Source organism: Neomonachus schauinslandi, chromosome 4, assembly GCF_002201575.2.
Source record: "Neomonachus schauinslandi chromosome 4, ASM220157v2, whole genome shotgun sequence".
Lineage (NCBI taxonomy): Eukaryota > Metazoa > Chordata > Mammalia > Carnivora > Phocidae > Neomonachus > Neomonachus schauinslandi.
The window spans coordinates 34,191,141-34,209,362 of NC_058406.1; the positions used below are offsets into that span (position 1 = coordinate 34,191,141).

Here is an 18,222-nt window from a genome sequence, read left to right on the forward strand (position 1 = left end):
CACCTCAGCTCCATGCCCTGGATCCTCTGCTTTGTCAGGTCTCCTCCCTTACCATTTCCCCTAGTTATACCCCAGGCCCTGCCTCAGTGATCCATTTTAACAGCCTTATCAATTCTCCCTTATTCACCCCTCATGCTTCCATCAGGCACTGCCTCCCCCTGGACCCTACCAACCACCCTCTGGTCCCTCCAGCCTCCACCCTAGAGCTCCCGTTCCCACCTCCCGCAGCCCTGGCCAGGGCAGCACTGACTGGACCCACTGACCCTTCTTTGGCTTTCCTCTTACTTTGTGATCTCCTTCAGGCCAAGAATGTGTTTTATTTATCTCTGAACTCCAGTTTCTCCTAGAATAATGCCTGAAGTAAAATAATTGTCTAATTAATGTTTGCTGAGTGAATAAATAAATGAAGCATTGAGATCATGAGCTGAGTACAGGGATCACTATCCAGTTCAGAGACGCAGTTTCCCCACCTGTAAAACAAAGGTATTGGCCTGCAGAATTTCTAGGGTCTCACTCACCTCTAAGATTCTCGGGCGGAATGAAGTTCAAGGCAGAGCTGAGACTAGAATCCTCATCTCCCATCTTCCAGACCAGGCCACATCTGCTTCTTTTACTCAGAACTGCCTTCCAGCTGTCCTCTGAGCATCTGAGGCATAGCCAGCAAGGCACATGATCAGTAGGGCCCCTTCCCCTGCTCAGAGACCTAGCCACACAGACTAGAGCCACACCTACCTTACCCTGGCCCACACCAAGCCTCCACAGTGGACCTCCCAGCTCTGCAAAGATCATCTGGCTTCTAGGATGATCTGCTCTTCTTCCTACAGCCTTTCCCTTCCTCTTTTCCTCTCCTTTGCTTCATTACTGCACATCTAGTCAATGTCAGGTCTGTTTTCAATTGTCTATAAATATCAAGTTGAATAAGAAATGGTCCCTGCCCACAAGAAAGTCACAACTCATTGTTTTCCTCCCAGTTCTCTGCCTGGAACACTTCTAAGGTGCAACTTAAATTTCATTTCTTTGGTTAAGACTTCTCTTTTTGCACTCCTCAAAACACACACCCAGAATGAACTACTCCCTCCTTTGAGCTCTCAGATGACTCAGTCTGGACATCCAGGAGAGCTGTGACCATCCTCAACCTTGTGTCAAAGGGAGGTGTGTTCCTGTGCTCAGCTGAACTGGGAGCTCCTTCAGGCATGGGGTTGCTAGAGTTAGCAAATAAAAATATATGACCTCCAGGTAAATTTGATTTTTGGAAGAACAATGAGTAACTTTTAGCATAAGTATATGCCATGCAATATTTGAGACATACTTATACTGAAAAAGTATTCATTGTTTACTGAAATTCAAATATAATTGAGCATCTCATATTTTTTTAAAAGATTTTATTTATTTATTTGACAGAGAGAGACACAGCAAGAGAGGGAACACAAGTAGGGAGAGTGGGAGAGGGAGAAGCAGGCTTCCCGCAGAGCAGGGAGCCCGACTCGGGGCTCGATCCCAGGACCCTGGGATCGTGACCTGAGCTGAAGGCAGATGCTTAACGACTGAGCCACCCAGGCACCCCTGAGCATCTTATATTTAATCTGGCAACCCAGCTCAACCACCATCATTACTGGCATGGCCTTTATCTCTCTGAAAGCTAATTTTGACCCTCTCTGGGCAACAGTGGGAAGAAGAAGCAGGGAGAAAGATCTTGGCTGAAGCTAAAGAAGTCTTTCTACAGTCGACGTTTACATAGATAAGCAAGGATGTTTCTGGATGAATAGGCCTCCTCAACCCCATGCCTTAAGCAGAGAGCAGAGGAGCACTGGGTGGCATCAGTGACAAGGGAGAGGGTTTAGGCTCCCCAAGAGGCATGCACTAGGCAACCTTCAGCCTCCTTCCTAGAATAGTGTGCTCTGGTCACCATCAGCGACAGAGACAGTGACAGAGCTGGGACACAGTGGGGACAGAGTGCAGGCTCCCAGCTGGCCCCCCAAGCCAGCATAAGCCAGCCCAATACCCACTTGTACTCCCATACAATTTGAAGGTATTTGGGAGGGGGAAACCCAGAATCTGTTAGGCTCACAAGAGGCCAATGAGGTTATCTTGTGAGAGATAGTGAGATCCAAACAGGGAGAATATAGATTCCAGGAATACTGAAGAAGCAGAATGGACAGGACCTGGTGGTTAAATGAATGTGGGAGGGATAGTAAGGCAAAGGAAGGGGCCTCAGGGGAGGCGAAGTTTCCCGGCTTGGGTGACTAAGGTGTCAGTGTCATTAACTAAGATGGGCACTGCTGAAGAGGAGCAGTTTTGCAAGGGGTGAAGAAGCTGAAGGACTTGTTTTTGGATTCTTGACTTTCAGATTCTTGGGGGACATCCAGGCATCGCTGTCCATTAGGCACTTGGATACAGAGGCTGAGAGAACCAGGGAGGGATCTGGGGGCAGAGACACAGATTCTGGAATCTACAGGGCACAGATGGGAGTTAGGGCCATAAGAAGGAAGAAGAGCATCCAGCATGCAGAACAGGGAGAGGAGAGGCTATGGGCAGAATCCTGGGAAGGTGAGGAACCAGGAGAGAACACTACCCGAGAAGTCACATGGGTCCTTTCTGGTCGTTCCCCCTCGACTGTGAGGGCCTCAAGGGCAGGGACTAGATCTGATTATATTCTGTGGCCCCACTGCTCTGCACCGGGGCTGGTTCAGAGTAGACCCCAGACAATGTTTGTTGAATGAATGCAGGAATGAATCCTCTTTCTCCCTCTTTTCTTCCTTCTCCAGATTTGGGGAATATGAAAGCAGAGAGGAAAGGAGAGACAGAGGGGGCGCTGGATATTCTGGGTGATGGCCCAAGACCTTCACTAACCAGTATGAAACGAAGTGATCCAGCTTTGCACAGAGCATTGATTGTGTCCCGACAGATTTCCCAGAGGGGCAGCCGGCTAAGGAGGTGTCATTCGTGGCCCAGAGCCACAAAGAAGGGTGAATGGTCCTGGTCTCTGAGACCCTCGGGCTCCACCCTCCTCTAGGCCAGGAAGCCCTGGGAGGCAGCAGGCTCGGACTGGAGGATTGGGACACTGGGTTTCCGTCCACAGACTAGCCCAGCTTATCTGTCTGTCTCTTCTTCTTCCCTCCCCAGGTAAGAAAAAGGCAGCAGCTTTGTTTGACAGCCAGGCCCCTATTTGCCCCATCTGCCAGGTCCTGCTAAGGCCCAGTGAGTTGCAGGAGCATATGGAGCAAGAACTTGAACAGCTGGCCCAGCTGCCTGCCAGGTAAGCCACCAACCGGGGGAGCCTGCCTGCCAGACGGTTCCACTCACAGTTCTAGACGCCAGGTCCCGGAAGAGCCGCCTGGCCCAGTCCCCGGCCTCTAGGTAGAAGGCAAAGCCCTCCTGTTACTCTCCTCTACTCTGCCTTCAGTCCTCGGATCCTCCAGCAAAATGGTGATGCCTTTCCCTTCTTGCTGTATTTTCGGAGATGGGAAGAGGGTGACCCCTCTTCAGTCCTCAGCCTCAAAAGGGCACAAGAGGAGCTGGAAAGGGATGAGCCACAGCCATGGGCCTTGCACTGCCATGCTAAGCCTCCAGGTAGGGTAGCAGAAGCAGGGACTGGGCCTGGCAGGCTGCCCAGCAGTATGGCCTTGTGCCGCCATCCAGGGGAGTAAGCACTACCTTCTCTATGAATCTCAAGGTCTGAAAGGTGACAATCAAGAAGGGTCTTGGGCAGGTCCCCCCGTGCTCCACCCTACCTCCCTTCTCCCTGCCTGAAGGACCAGATGGAGCCTCGTTGAGGGCCTAATAGAGGAGCCAGGTTATCAAAGGGACAGAGCCAGGGTGTGACAAATTACCCCAAATCTTAGCAATTTAAAGCAACCATTTCATTGTACTCATGGAATCTGTGGGTTCAGGAATTCAGACAGAGCACAGAGGGGATGGCTTGTGTCTGCTCCAGGATGTCTGGGGCCCCAGCTGGGAAGACTCAATGGCTGGGAGCTGGGATCATCTGGAGCCCCCTTCACTCACATGTCTGGTGATTGATTCCGGCTGTCAGCTGGGACCTCAGCTGGGGCTGTGACCCAAGCACCTACACTTGGCTTCCATGTGGCCTGGGCTTGCTCATAGCCTGGCAGCCTCCGGGTAGTTGGATTTTCTATGTGGCAGCTTAGGGCGCTCAAGCAAATGTTCCAGCCAATGAGATGGAAGCTGCATCACCTTTTACAACCTAGCCTCGAAAGTCATTTCATGCCACTTCTGCTGGTCTCTATTGGTCGAGGCAGTATCAGCCCAGCCAGACTGAAGGGGAGCAAACATACACCCCACCTTTTGATGGGAGAGCGGCACGGTCATATTATAGGAGAGCACATGGGATAGGAGACATGGTGGGTTGCAGCCCTCTCTGGAAGATACGTCTGCCAGGGAACAGCCTTCCCCACCATTCCCAACCCCACCCCACCCCTTGTTCAGTCCAAGTCATCAAACTTGACTGATCTTCCTTCTACCGTCTCACCTAATCCCCCTTGCAGGGTGCAGGAGACCCAGAGGTAAACCCAAACGGGTCCCACCCCCAGAAGCTCACTGCTTGAGAGTAAGGGGAGCGGGGCCATAGAAACCGTGAGGGGTAGAGGCTGCTCAATGGGAAGAACTGTGGGGCATGGAGAAAGCGCCAACCCCAGCTCAGAGCAGAGCAGACCTCCTCTGGGAGGGGCGGCCTGAGCTGAATTTTGAAGGAAGTATTAGTTATCTGTTGCTGTGCTGCAATTACCCTCAAACCTATCGGCTTGAAACAACAAACATTTATTACCCACAGTGTCTATGGACCATCAGTTCAGGAACAGCTTAGTTGGGTAGTTGTGGGTAGTTGTAGCTTCTGGCTCGGTCTCTCATGAGGCTGCAGTTAGGATGTCAGCCAAGACTGCAGTCATCCGAAAGTCTGCCAGTGACTTCGGGAGCCATTCCCAAGATGGTTCCTCCACACGTGGGTCTCTCCGTAGGACAGCTTGAGTTTCCCTCTGACATGGCTGCTGACTTCCCACAGAGGAAGTGATCCCAGAGAGAGACTCAGGAGGAAGCCACAATGCCTTATATGATCTAGTCTCAGAAGTCATACAATATTGCTTCCAGTGTATTTTATTCTCTTCATTAGAAGCAAGTCACCAAGGCCAGCCCCCACTCAAGAGAGAATTAAACTCTGTAAGCTCTACTTCTTGACAGGAGGAATATCAAAGAATTTGTGAGAATACTTAAAACTAGCACAGAAGACTATACAAATGATAAAATAATAATCCTGTTTGAACACTCGCTATATGCCAAGTACTCTACGTTGCATTAATGTATTTAATCTTCACAACAACCCTCTAGGGTAGGTAATAAAAAATTATTAACTCCATTTTACAGATGGGGAAACTGAGGAACAGAGGGGCTAAGTGGCTTCTCTAGGGTTGCACAGCCCATAAAGTGGTAAAGATAAGATTCAAATCCAAGCAATCTGACTGTAGTGCCATGCTCTTAACCGTTCCCGGCATACACACACACCCCTGCCCCCCCCCCCCCACACACACACACACCTGGGACTAGCCTAAAAGGGGCACAGCGGGAAAGAAATATCTTTCCGCAATCTTTCCACACCTTGGCTGTCTGGGCGGGTTTCTGGGTAATTTGCTTCCAATGGAGGACTTCCCCCTCAATAAGAACAGAGAATAGAGGCAGAGGTGTGTGGAGGGACCTGCAGCGCCCTGTAAAAGCTGTGGACCCCTAAGGATCTGGAAAATGGGGGCCCAAGCTCTCTTTCTGCCTCCTCAGTGGGGGCCACACTATAGCCTAGTCCCTGTGGCCCCACCCCTGCACAGCCCAGGGAGTCCACATCTACCCACAGAGGTGCCCCCCAGCCGTGATCCTGCACCAGCCCCCCCCATATTTCGTCACACCCTTACCCCCGTGTCCGTTTCCCCACCCAGAGCTCCCACATCTGCTCCGCCCCTCACGGCTGCGTCTTGCGTCCCCCACTTCTGTGCCCCTCACGTCCAGGCCCACCCCAGCAGCCCCTAACCCTTGGCACGCCACCCCCCACCCGGTGTCTGACAGCCGGACAGCGGGATCTGCACAGCAAGTGAAATTCCCGTCGGATCGATAAAGCCGAAGCGCTGGCGGCGACGGGTCGATGGTTTTATCTGTCTCGGCCCCGCCGCGCCCGGCGCGCTGACAGTCCGACCGGCCGGCAAAGGCGTTCAAGGGCAGCCGCGCCCGCCGCCCCCTCCCCTCCCCTCCCCTCCCCTCCCTGCGGCCGCTGCGCCCACCGGACTGCGGGCTGGACCGGCCGCCGCCGCCCTCGTGATTTATCTGGATTTTTAATTGGAAAAAATTTGCGAATTAATTGATTTCAGGAACTTGCCAATTAACATTGTAATTGGGTGCGTGATAAATTCCCAAGGAGCGTGTCAGCTCCCTCCGGGGCTGAGGGCGCCGCAGAGCCCGGGTAGCGCGCGGGGAGGGCCCCAGCTTTGGCTGCCCTTGCCCCGCCCCTGCCCGCTGTCTGGGAGGCAGGAGGAGAGCTGAAGAAGTGCGGGAAAAGATGTGGCACCTGGGCTCCTGAGACTCCTACCCCCCCAACCCCCCCACCCCACCCCCCCTTCCTGCCACGGGCTCCCTGAGCTGAATGGGACCTTTGCCCAGCCATTTCACAGATGGGGAAACTGAGTCCTGCAGGAGGGCAGAGCTTGTGTGTGCCTGGGCACGCTGGCATGGAGGGCATCCCCCATCCATGGCAGGTGGCCAGAGCCTTCCTGCCCAGCTCTCCAGTCTTCTCCTTTCCCTTACACTGCTTGCTCCCTGCTCCCTGCTCCCTGCTCCCCTCCCTTCTCTTCCCTCCAACTTTCCCCTTCCTGCTCTCACTCTGCCTTTGCCTCTGCTCTCCCACCCCTCCCACAGCTTAGCGGGCTCCGGAGCCTGTGGACGCTGCTGCAGGGTGCCTCTCCATCACCTGGGACGCCTCCCTCCTTCCCTGCCACATGGCTGCTCCCCGAGAAGTTCTTCAGGATGGGCCTGGTGTTGTGCCTTCTGCTTCCCTTTGCCCAACAGCACAGAGCAGCAACCTTCCCCCCACCCCCACCCCCACCCCCACCCCACCCACAGCAGGCTGCTATTTGACACACCTGAGGACTCACACAGAGAAGCAGGGACCTCCTGGCTCCCAAGCTAGGGCTGGCTGCTTTTTACAGACACAGGCAAACGTGTGTACATGACATACAGGCACCCGTCCACGCCCACATTCCAGCACACGAGCTATGCTCACATACACACACACTCATTCCCACAGATACATGGGCACACAGACACCTACGGGAAGAAGACTCAGAACTCCTGTTGGCAAAGCACGTCTACTTTTCAAAGTACTTTGACATTTGAGATCAGAGGCTGTGGCCCCACACCGTCCTTCAGCCCGGCCTCCCCTTTCTCAGTCCTGCACAGGAGTGCAAATAGACCCCAGGACTCAGCTAGTTAGAACAAGGAGGGCATAGTTAGATTAAGGACAGATTGTAGGGGGCTTTCAGGCCTGGAGGGTTGTCCTAGATGCAGAGGGGGAGTCAGAATATTGGTGAGCCGCAGGAACATTGACCAGATTGCAGAAGTGGAGAATCGCTCTGGAGGCCAGTGTGGAGCATGAATTGGGGGTCGAAGCAGAGAGACAAATGACGTTGGGCAGGGTCCAAGGGACAGATGATGAGCTGACCCACTGACCTGGGACAATGGCAGTGGCCGTGGGAACGGAGAAGAGGGAATGATGAGAAACTGGTGGAGGAAGAAGCAAGAGAACTTAGGTGATTACTCACAGGGTACTTGCTAGGAAGAGCCTTCTGACCTGGGTGACCAGAAGGGTGATGATGGCAGAGAAGGAAGTTTCTGAGGAAAGGAGGAGACAATGGACAGGGCTCTGGGCATGCTAAGCCTAAGATGTCTCTGGGATGGTGATGGGGTAGAGACTGGTTGTGTGCAGACAGGCAGCAACATACAGCGGGCTGAAGATTGGAGGGTTGTGGGGAGTGACCCCCCAGACTTCTCTGTGGCCCTCAGGCAGGAGTTTCCACGCAGAGAAAGGAAAGAGCCCTAGGCATGGAGAGATGGCACAGAGGTGCAAGTGAGGTGCGGCTTGGTGAGGCCTGAGCCTGGGGACCTTTCCTGGGAGGCTTCCAAAGCCACTTTGAGACCTGGCCTCTAGGATGGGAAGCCAGCTCTCTGGTCAGTGCTTTCAAAGTCCTGAAAGGAGCCACAGGGAGGCTAGGGGACTCTAGAGAGGCGGGGTATGGAGATGGCAGTGCCCCCACCCCCACTTAAGCCTTATTTAAGGCCGGCCTCGGTGTTTGGTTGGGTAATGAACTAGATAAACAATTCCCCAAATAGATTAAAAGGAAGTGTAACTTACAAAGGCGGCTGGTGATGATGGTATTCCCAGGCAGCACACCATTTCTTTATTTCCAAGGATAATTCAGTGTAAATCACCTTAATTAAAAGTGTCAGCCCAGCCCATGAATATTGTACTTAGGAACGCGTTTCCTGGGTCCCAGTTATAATTTAAAACCCATGGATCACTAGGCAGCGAGTGACTGAGAAGGGAGGAAATCGTTGGGGGCGGGCTGTGGAAACAGGGAAGGACAGAAGGCAGAGGAGTTGGTGGGCTGGGCAGGAGCCAGTCGGCCTGGCCTGTAGCTCTGGGGTTCTGACCTCCCCTTTCGGTGGCAGGCTTTTCACCAGACTCCTGTCCCTGGGGGACCAAGCACAGTCAGAGGTAATCAGGTTGTTGGAAGAAAGGTGGGGGGGCAGGGCACTTGCTCAGAGAGAGGGAAGGAGCCTAAGGCAGGACCAGTCCAACTTAAGGGGGAGGGAAGAGTATTGGCAAAGGGAGAAGTTGGACATTCTCACCCTAGATGTCCTCATTTCTACTCATCAACAGAGCAAACTAAAGCCCAGTGTCAGTGGGATGTTCCCGAAGTAGAGAAAAAGAACTCCAAGCTCTGTCCTCCAGCCTAACCCCTGAGTATCTTTAGGGAAGCAGTGTGAGCAATGGAAAAGCAGCACTTCGGACTCGGTCCAACAGGAACTCAAATCCCTAAACCCTACATGGACTGTGTGAACATAGAGGTGTCATTTAACCTCTGTTAGTGAACTTTGTAAAGTTTTTGTGAAGATTAAAGAGAGAACACATATAGAGTACCTGGCCCATACCTGCCAGACCCGTCCCGTGTGGTTGGTGCACAATCATTGTTCACTCTTTCCTTTTCAGTCCCAACCTGATCCTGTTCAGACAAAGCTCAGACCTCAGGCCAGGGGTCCAGTGAGAACCCTGGTACACAGTAGATGCCTCATTTCTGTACCTGTCCAGACACAGGTGCAATGGGATGTCAGTCCTTGTTGATTGAGTGAAGGAAGGCTCAAAGTCATGAAGTCCCCAACTAGTCGCTCCTCAAGAGCAGCTCAGTTTCTTCTCTGTATCCGCATTGCCTAGATCAGGGCCTGGCTGGGAGCAAGAATACAGGGACTGTTCAGGAACCAAATGGAACCGAGTGGAACCTGGTCTGGCTGTCCTTCCCAGTCTGTGATGCCCACACCGTGTGATCACACAGGCAGACAGCTCTGCGTTTACACTCAGACCTTAGGCTCATGCTGCTGCTGAACCTGGTGGCCTCTGCACTGTGATGCGTGTGTCTGTGTGGGTGTGTGTCCATGTGTGTCTGCCTGTGTGGGTGCGTGTCCGGGCATGTGGGTGTCTGCATCCATGCATGTATTTCCGTGGATGTTGGTGCCTGAGCAGCTCTTCACCCAGGTCTGGGGGACTATTGTGAATGGGTCTTTATTTACAACATGTTTGAGCCTCTGGGTGTGACCACATGGGTCTGAGTGACTGTTGACAGAATTATGGACAGTGGGTATGTGTGTATTTGCCTTTATGCCAGGGTTTCTCAACCTCAGCACTATTAACATTTGGGGCCAGATAATTCTTCGTTGGGAGGGGCTGTCCCATACACTGTAGGACGGTTAATATTCTCTACCCACTAGATGCCATTAGCACACTCTGGGCCCCCATTGGTGATGATCAGAAAGGTCTCCAGACATTGCCAAACGTCCCCTGGGGGACGACGATGACTTTATCTGAATCCACCTAAGCCTTTGCTCACATACTGGGTGTGTCTTCGTCAGACCCTGTGGGTGTTCCCTGGGTCCATGCCCCGTGAGTCCGTGCGTGCCCCACGCATTCTGCCTTGGGTGTGTGTCTGTGTGTCTTTTGTGCCCTACGGACAGCTCTGTGGGCGTGCTGTCCCTGCAGAGCTTGTGCGTGTCTGTGCAGGGACCCTGTGTCAATGGGCTGTGTCTGCCTCCTGCATGTATCAGCCAGCGCCTCTGTGTGCATGTATTTGTATGTGTGTGTGAGTGCACATGCATGAATGTGTGAGCACAGATGTGGTGAGTACAGTGGGGGCAGCAGGGAGGGAGGGACAGGAACAGGGATATTAATGTTTCTGAAGTGGATCTGATTTGATACGTCTTGTTCCATTGTCAGCATCTGTTTAGCAGGGATTTGTAATACTTTGTGGCTCTGGATCACTCATGCTTAGCGCGGGATGTGGCCTTGCATACCAATTTTGTTATTAAACACAGTCCTCGCCTCCCCCACAGCCCATCCATCACCTCCCGCCCCTGCCCCCGCCTGCTCCGAGCCGCCCACCATATTTCAGGGCCCAGCTCCCGCCCGCCTGCCGCGCCCGATGCCGGAGGGCCTGGGGCTGACAAATTGAATCAGGGGGAGATCATTCCTGGCCTAACGCAGTTTGCAGCGTGTTGGAGGGAGAATTGACAAGAGCCATGTCAGCTCCATCACCCCAATCCCATAGGAGCTAAGAGCAGGCTGGGGACAGGAGGTGGAGGGAAGGGGGCATCCAGGATATGCAGAATCCTCAGGGCTGATACCAGGAGTCAGGTAAAGCCTCTTTCCTCAGATTCACGAGGCAGCCTACCAGGCCTAGTGTCTATGTCCCCCTCCCAGCTCTTGCCACGGGTCCCTGATGGAGGCTGAGCTAGTCAGGGCCAGCTGGGGTTGAATGGCCTTGGTAGAGCTTGGCTGCACGGGGCTGGGCTAAGCTGGCTATGCCTTCTCTTTTTGGGGTCTTCTTGCTATTCTTCTCTTGCATGCCCTGGGCAGCAAGTGGGATGGTCACCCTGTTCTCTTCTTTCTTGGCAGCAAGAATTCCCTTCTGAAGGATGCCATGGCTCCAGGCACCCCCAAGGTAGGTGGACAATTGTGTGTTTTCCTCCTACCCATCCTAACCTAGGCCTACCCATAACTGATTCCTCTCGAGGAAAAGGAGCTCTTCCTGGATGCCCAACCGTCTCCAGGGTTTGATCGTCAGCCTGAGGCGGAGGGCTAACCTGTGTGCTTGAGTGTGTGTGCGTGCGTGCGTGTGTGTGTGTGTGTGTGTAGTCTGAGCATGAGCCAGAGTATGTTCATCTGACTTCTTCCTCTTCCAGTCAGGACAGGGGTCAAAGCTAAGAATGACCTGGAGGCATGGGGGGCTCGGACATTAAGACTCAAAGGAGGAAGGTGAGCTGTAGCAGGTAAAGAAACATACAGAAGTGCAGGTCAAGAAAGAGAGTGCACTGGCGTTCAAAGCCAGGCCATGGGGTGTGTGTGTGTGTGTGTGTGTATACTTTGTCCTGAGGGTAGCAGGGAGCCAGGGAGGATGTTGGGCAGCAGGGAGCCAGGGAGGATGTTGGGCTCATCTGGGGAGAAAATCTGCCCCCTCTAAACAGATACTATGGGAGAGAGGTTTGAAAGCATCAGACAGAGAAAGGAAAAATGAAGGGCAAGTGGCTGGTTCAAAGGAGGGGCCAGAGAGGCCTTAGCACAATGACATGATTTGTACCAAGAACTCCCATAGGCGGCCCCAGAGGCAGATGGTACTGCTTCCCCAAAGGTGATGATTTTGAGAGAGTGGGGACCTGAGGAGGAGAACTAGACCCTACTCACTGAGTGTCCCCTTCCTCACCCTCAGTAAGGCAACATCCTTTCTTAAGAGTTCTCAAAATGACTCGTAAAGGCAGGAAACCCTGGCCCTTTTTATAGGGAGTGAGGAGTGAGTGTTAAAGCTTCAGAAATGGATGAAATCAGTCAGGAGGCGTGCACAGAGAAATTAGAGCGAAAGCCAACTAGAGAATCTGGGGACCCCTGCACTGGGGGGTCAAGATAAGGTATAGGCACCAGAAAAGGGGTAGAGGAGGAGGGGTCACAAGTTAGGAGGGGCCCAGGAAAGCCTGGTACCCCAGACTCTAAGGGGAGAAAAGTTCCAAACGTATGGGGTGGTCAGCAGTTGAAGAGAGAAAGTCTGGAGAAGGGAACCATTGCATTAAGAAGTCTTAAAGGCACTGGTGACATCTGAGAGGGCAGTTTGGAGAAAAGGAGCCAGAGTGATAATATATTACCTCCAAGGGTTGACCTAATTTCCCCGGAGGCCTCAGAAAGGGTGGGAGTGGATTTTGCACCTTCATTCAGGAAATCACTCAACACAGAAAGTTGGACAGAATAAGGGGCAGAGACGGATGGAGGCCCTGCCCAAGGAAGCAAAGTCCTCCGGCCCTAAAGAGAAAAGGTGGGTGTTGCCACGCAGCTGTGGACCATGCAGGTGGGGAGCCACCCACCCACGGATGCCTGCAGCATTCAGTGGTTGTGGTTAAGGAAGGTAGGCCAGCCATTGCCACCTGACACCTGACACCTGAGCATGGCTGTCAGGGCTAGGCATTGGACCCCAGTGAGGCCTGTGCTCGAAGGATAAACACAGATGCAATCCACGTCCATACCTGGCCCCACACATATGCACATGCACACACTACCGAGGTCAGAATCCTCACACAGGAGGTCTTAAAACATGTGTGGATCCTACCACCACGGACACAGGCATGTTGATAATCAGACTCAGAGGCAAGGACCCCGGCTCGCCCACTTCCAGATTCATGCTCACGCCCCCAAAGCTGACCATTTCAGCGTCTATCCCCGGCCTGTGGCTGAGGCTGTAGGGAAGTGGGCCATGGGTGGAAGAGGCGTGAGGTAGAAGGTTCAAGCCAGAGACTGAGAGGACAGGGAGAAGGAGGGAGGGAGGAGGAGGAGAGGGCGAGGGGGCCTTAGACAAGATTGATGGCCTCATTGCCATTAAGAAAAAAATTAGCCGGTGGCGGCTATCATATTAAAGGGTGAAGAAGCCGTGAATTATTTTCTTAAAGATCTTATCGCTTACAATGATAATTTTACCTTCCAAAAGGCCACTTTTAATGAGGCGAAGAGCCAGGCAAAAAGTCATGATTTAATGCCAGGATTTTTTTTTCAAAACACATTTTACTGCTTTTTGGTCCATGTTTAAAAAGCGCCAGTGACCTTTTTTTATTCTGCTTGCCCCAGGTGTAATGCTGGGGGCTCTCAGGGCTTCTAACCTAGAGAGAATGAGAGAGAGAGAGAAAGCACACAAGAGGGAGCTTTCTCGTGGCGGGGGGCAGGGACCCCCACATTGTTTCCCCTCCTCAGCATCCTCCCTGAGACCAGAGAAGGAGAAGGACATTGCCTGAAAGCCCACCTTAATCTGCACTGGGCCTGCCTGGCTGGGTGAAGAAAGGGCTCCAAGTTGCAGGCCCTTCCCAGGCTCTTTCCTCCGCCAGCTCTTGGGGAGAGGCTGAGTCAGGGAGCCCTGCCAGGCCAGCAGCTGCCCCTCCCCTCCCAGGGCCCTTGCCTGAGGATGTGCAGCTTGGCCACCGCATGCGGGTCACATCCTAAGGCTCGGTCGGAGATGAAGGATAAATGGCTGCTCCATCTTTCCCAAATTGCTTTCTTTGGGCTGTCACTGGCGATTTGGCATGGTTTCTAGGCTGGGGAGGCCTCCTAGGGAATTGTATGCTTCCGGCTCCGAGCCGTGCAGGCTGGAGAGGGTGGGGGAAGGAAGTAGGGATTGCTTTCAGGCCTCCAGGCCCCCCATTTGCAGCTGAACAGGCCTTGGCAAGAGCCGGCTGAACGTGCCATGTGGTATTTAGAATTGTGGCGCTCGCACACAATGTAAAGCAGACAGTTTATTAATCTAAACCGCAGGCGTATGTAGAAGAGGCTGCACAGGATTGACGTGGGGGGGGTTAGTTCTGCTGGGGTTCTTGCCGGGGTCACTGCCGCAGCACAGGGATAAATGGACCCAGCGTACATCCCTAGCTGCATGCAGGAAACTCATACATACTATTTAATTTACTGTCTCCATGGCAGGGCTGCCGTCAGCCTGTATTAGGGGCAGGCAGGGCAGCAGGTATGTGGCTTTACCCCCAACCCTTCAGGGGGGGTCCCAGAGTCTCTGCTTGCTAAGGGAGAACAAAGCATATATCATCTCAGCCCACTAGGAGTGGGCAGGGAGCCCTGCCCCACTGGGGCAGAGATTACCTGGGGTCTGGGAGGTTTGGACCCTCTTGAAGTTCTCTACCTGTTCCTAGAGTCAAACCATCCTCTTCCACCACCATACCCCCGGGACCCCAACACCTGCCTGCCTTCTCAAGAGTGGTTGAGACTATCCCTCTGCCTTCCTCTCTGCCCCTCTCCCCAAAGCTCCGTTGCACTGGGAAGTCTAGGGGACTGACTGACTGCAGGTCTCATTTGGCCTGAGGCGACATGTCCCTTTTCTTCTTCCAGTCCCTCCTGTTGTCTGCTTCCATCAAGAGAGAAGGAGAGTCTCCAACAGCGTCACCACACTCCTCCGCCACTGAGGACCTGCACCACTCAGACAGATACCAGGTGAGGAGGGGGTGGGTGAGCGTCAGAAGGAAGCTCCCGTAGATGAAAGCTTAGAGGGGCCGGCCTGGTGCTAACTCCTCCCCCTCCCTGGGAGGGGAGAAGAGAAGCCTGAACTGTATCTGGTTCCCTCTGTGTCCACTGCCCCTAACTGAAACCAGAAGGCACAGGTGTCAGGGAATGGGCCTTCTACAGTTGGGTTTTAAGGAGTGATGCCAAGGTCACCTGGGTTCTGGTGGGCTCTGAGCATTTTTGAAGCTTCTCGTTCATCAAGAGGTATCCTATGTGGTTTCATTTCATGAGGGAACCAGAGACATAGCCCCAAATCCCCTGAAGACTTCAAAACCAGGATCCCTTGAGCAAATAACTATTCAGTCCTGCCAAACCTTGGTATCAGACCCAGAGAGAGACAGGCAGACATTACCTGTGAGTGCCATGGGCAAAGAGGAAGGGAGTAATCACACAGTCCCAAAAGATCACAGCAAGAGGGGGCCTGAGGGTAACATCCTAGCTCTATATGGATATCCTTTGTGATAGGAAAGAGAAAGAATTCCCCCAGAAGCTTCTGTCTGAGGAGAGACAGAGTCCTGCCCTTAGGAGCCCCAGTCAGATGGAAGAAAACAGGGCCCTGCTCCAAGAAACATTTGTCTGAATGGCCATAGGGCTTCTCAGGAAGCCCCAGTGTAAAAGGAGAAAACAGCTCTGACTCAGAAGCCCTGACTGGATGTGGAAAGATAAGGCAGCAGGGATCTATAATCCCAGATAGAGGACCTGGGTCACTGCTGGCACACAGGAAGCCTTTGTTGGAATTAAGAGATGTTCTCCTTGGGCCCCCTCCTTTCCTCCCAATTGACACAGCCTGGCATCAGGGTGCAGAGCTTAGAGAAGGGAGCGGGGGAGTGGACACCAGCCTCACTGGCACCTCCTGTGCTTCTATATGGGACTCAAACTGCATAGTCCAAAGTGCTAGCCCTGGGGAGGGATCCCTACTCTCATAAACCTTGGTTCAAGAGAGGCAGTCCAGTCCAGCCCCTGGGGAACATTGCCCTCACGCAGACAACCCTAGTGTAAATGGAGAAAGGACCCAACCCCAGGGAATTCTGGTCTGATAGGGAGACAAGGCTCTGTACCAGAGAGTTCCACTCCAAAGGGATGGACAGAGCCCTGCTTTTAGGGGGCATTCTGCCACACTCTCTACTTCAGGCACAGCATTCAGCCTCAGTACCTGCCCAACTAGGAAAAGAACTACCATGGGGCATAGGCACGCTATGCTAAGGCATGGCACTGAGGTCTTCTCTGATTTAGGTTCAACCAGTATTTCCAGCTGCCATTCCTAATACTGCCCTCCATGAACCCTATAGGCTATCCCCACGTAATTAATGCCAGCCACTCCCTTTGGCTGTGCCATTCCTTTCTTGCCTGCACACTTTTACACATGCCATTTCTTCTAATGGGACTATTTTACCCCACCCCATCACATTTCTATTTATCCTTCAATATCCTGCCCAAATACCGTCTCCTCCAGGAAGCCTTTCTGGATTAGCTCTCTCTTCTCATGACCCCTGTATGTCCCTATGATTGCCCTTATCATCCTATATTGCGATCACCTGTTTAGCTATGTTTCCATTATTTAGTGACATAACAAGCCATCTCAAAACTTAGTGGCTTAACACAATGTATGGTTTCTCATGGTTTTTCTTCAGTTGACTGGGCCTTTCCTCATTTATGCAGCTCATTCAGCTGGAGGATTGACTAGGCTGGAAAGCCTCACATTCTGGGAGATCGGGATGCCTTGGTTCTCTTCCATGTGGCCTCATCCTCCAGTAGGTTAGATCAGCTTCCTTACTTGGCAGCCTCAGGGCAGTGTCACACCAAGAGACTGAAGGCCAAAACTGCAAAGCCTCTTGAAGCCTAGACTCTGGAATTCACACATCAACTTGGCAAAACAAGTCACAAAGCTAACCCATAATCAAGGGATGAGGAAATGCAGCTCTTTACAGAAGGAGCTGCAAAGAATTGTGGCCATATTTAACCTATCACAATGAGCATGACTGTTTCACTAGACTGGGAGTTCCTCCAAGGCAAGGACCTTGTCTCATCCTTCTTTACACCCTTCCTGTACTCAAACATGCTCAGCCCAGTGTCCTTGCCTTCAGGGGGTTAGATTTGCAAATAAATAATTATAGCCCAGTGTTTTAAGTGCTGTGACAGTTATAAATAAGTTTCTGGGACAGCACAGTGTAAAGAGGGGCAAATCAGAGCAAGCTTCACAGAGGAGGTAACAACTGAACAGGGTTTCAGAGGACAAGTAGGAGTTCACTCTGGTGGACAAAGAAGAAGGTCTGCCATTTCAAGGCAACCCTGTGTGCAAAGAGCATAGAGGTGTATCACAGAATGATGTACTTGGGGACCTGCTAGCAGTTCAGTTTTGTTAGCATGTAAAATACAAGGGGAACTGGTAGGAGGTGACACTGAAAGTTCCCCAGAGACTAGCTGGGTATCCCCTCCCCTGATCTTTACACAACGCCTGGCATGTACTAGTTGGTCAATTATGTTGGGTTGTTTTTTTTTTAATCATCGAACTAAGTCTTGAAAGCGGGAGAGTGGGGGTGGGGGGGGTCTGGTTTCTGGTTTGGAGTCCCATTTACTTAGCCCCTGCTGGGTTACCTAACTCCCTTAACCATGACCTCATTTTACCCTCATAGCAACTGTGCAGACTAGGATTCGTTGCCCCCAATTTATTGCTAAGGAAACAGGCCTAAAGAGGGGATGTGACTTTTTTTGGAACACATAAATTATGAGTAACAGAGTCAGAATTTGAACTGGAATTTGGCCCTGAATCCTTGATTGTTTCCCATCCCTGCACTGGGCTCAGGGGCTTCCCTCATAAATATCCTTCTCCCCTTCCCACTGACACCTCCTGCATGCTAGACCCTGTGCTGGGTGACTGGATAGAGATGACCCCACCCCCAGAAGGGACACACACGTAAACAATCACAATATACAAGATCAGAGGGAAGCCAAGGGATGGTGAAAACTCAGAGGAGGCAACTAACCCAACCTTTGGGGAAAAGTGGAGCCTTCCCAAAGTCCTGAAGGGTGAACAACTGTTAACCAAGCAGCAGATATGGAGGCATGGAGGATAATCTAGTCCAGAGTCCGGAGCATGGAGTGCTAAAGAACTAGTTAGCCCAGCAAAGGTAGAGTGTCAAGATGGCAAAGGGAGAGAGCAAAAGTAGTAGAAGAAAAGTCTGAAGAAAAAAGCAGGTCACATAAGGCCTGTATGCCATGCTGCAGATCTTCCAGGTGGAGAACCGTTGAAGGATTTACAGAAGTGGGGGAGGGGAGACAGGGTCAATTTTGTTCAATACAAAGATCACATTGTGTGTAGTCTGAAGGATGGGTCGCAGGGAGAGAAACTGAACACCAGAAGGCCAGATGCGAGA

General features: G+C 52.4%; 1 protein-coding gene across 1 annotated transcript in view; it reads left to right on the forward strand.

The window, feature by feature from the left end:
- The window catches only part of RNF220 (ring finger protein 220), a 221,973-nt gene that overhangs the window by 183,527 nt on the left and 20,224 nt on the right, over positions 1–18,222 (forward strand). The window contains exons 3-5 of the mRNA XM_021684257.1: positions 3,124–3,256; positions 11,210–11,255; positions 14,678–14,779. Of these exons, the coding sequence (XP_021539932.1) occupies positions 3,124–3,256; positions 11,210–11,255; positions 14,678–14,779 (281 nt within the window). The remainder of the gene's footprint in view (positions 1–3,123; positions 3,257–11,209; positions 11,256–14,677; positions 14,780–18,222) is intronic.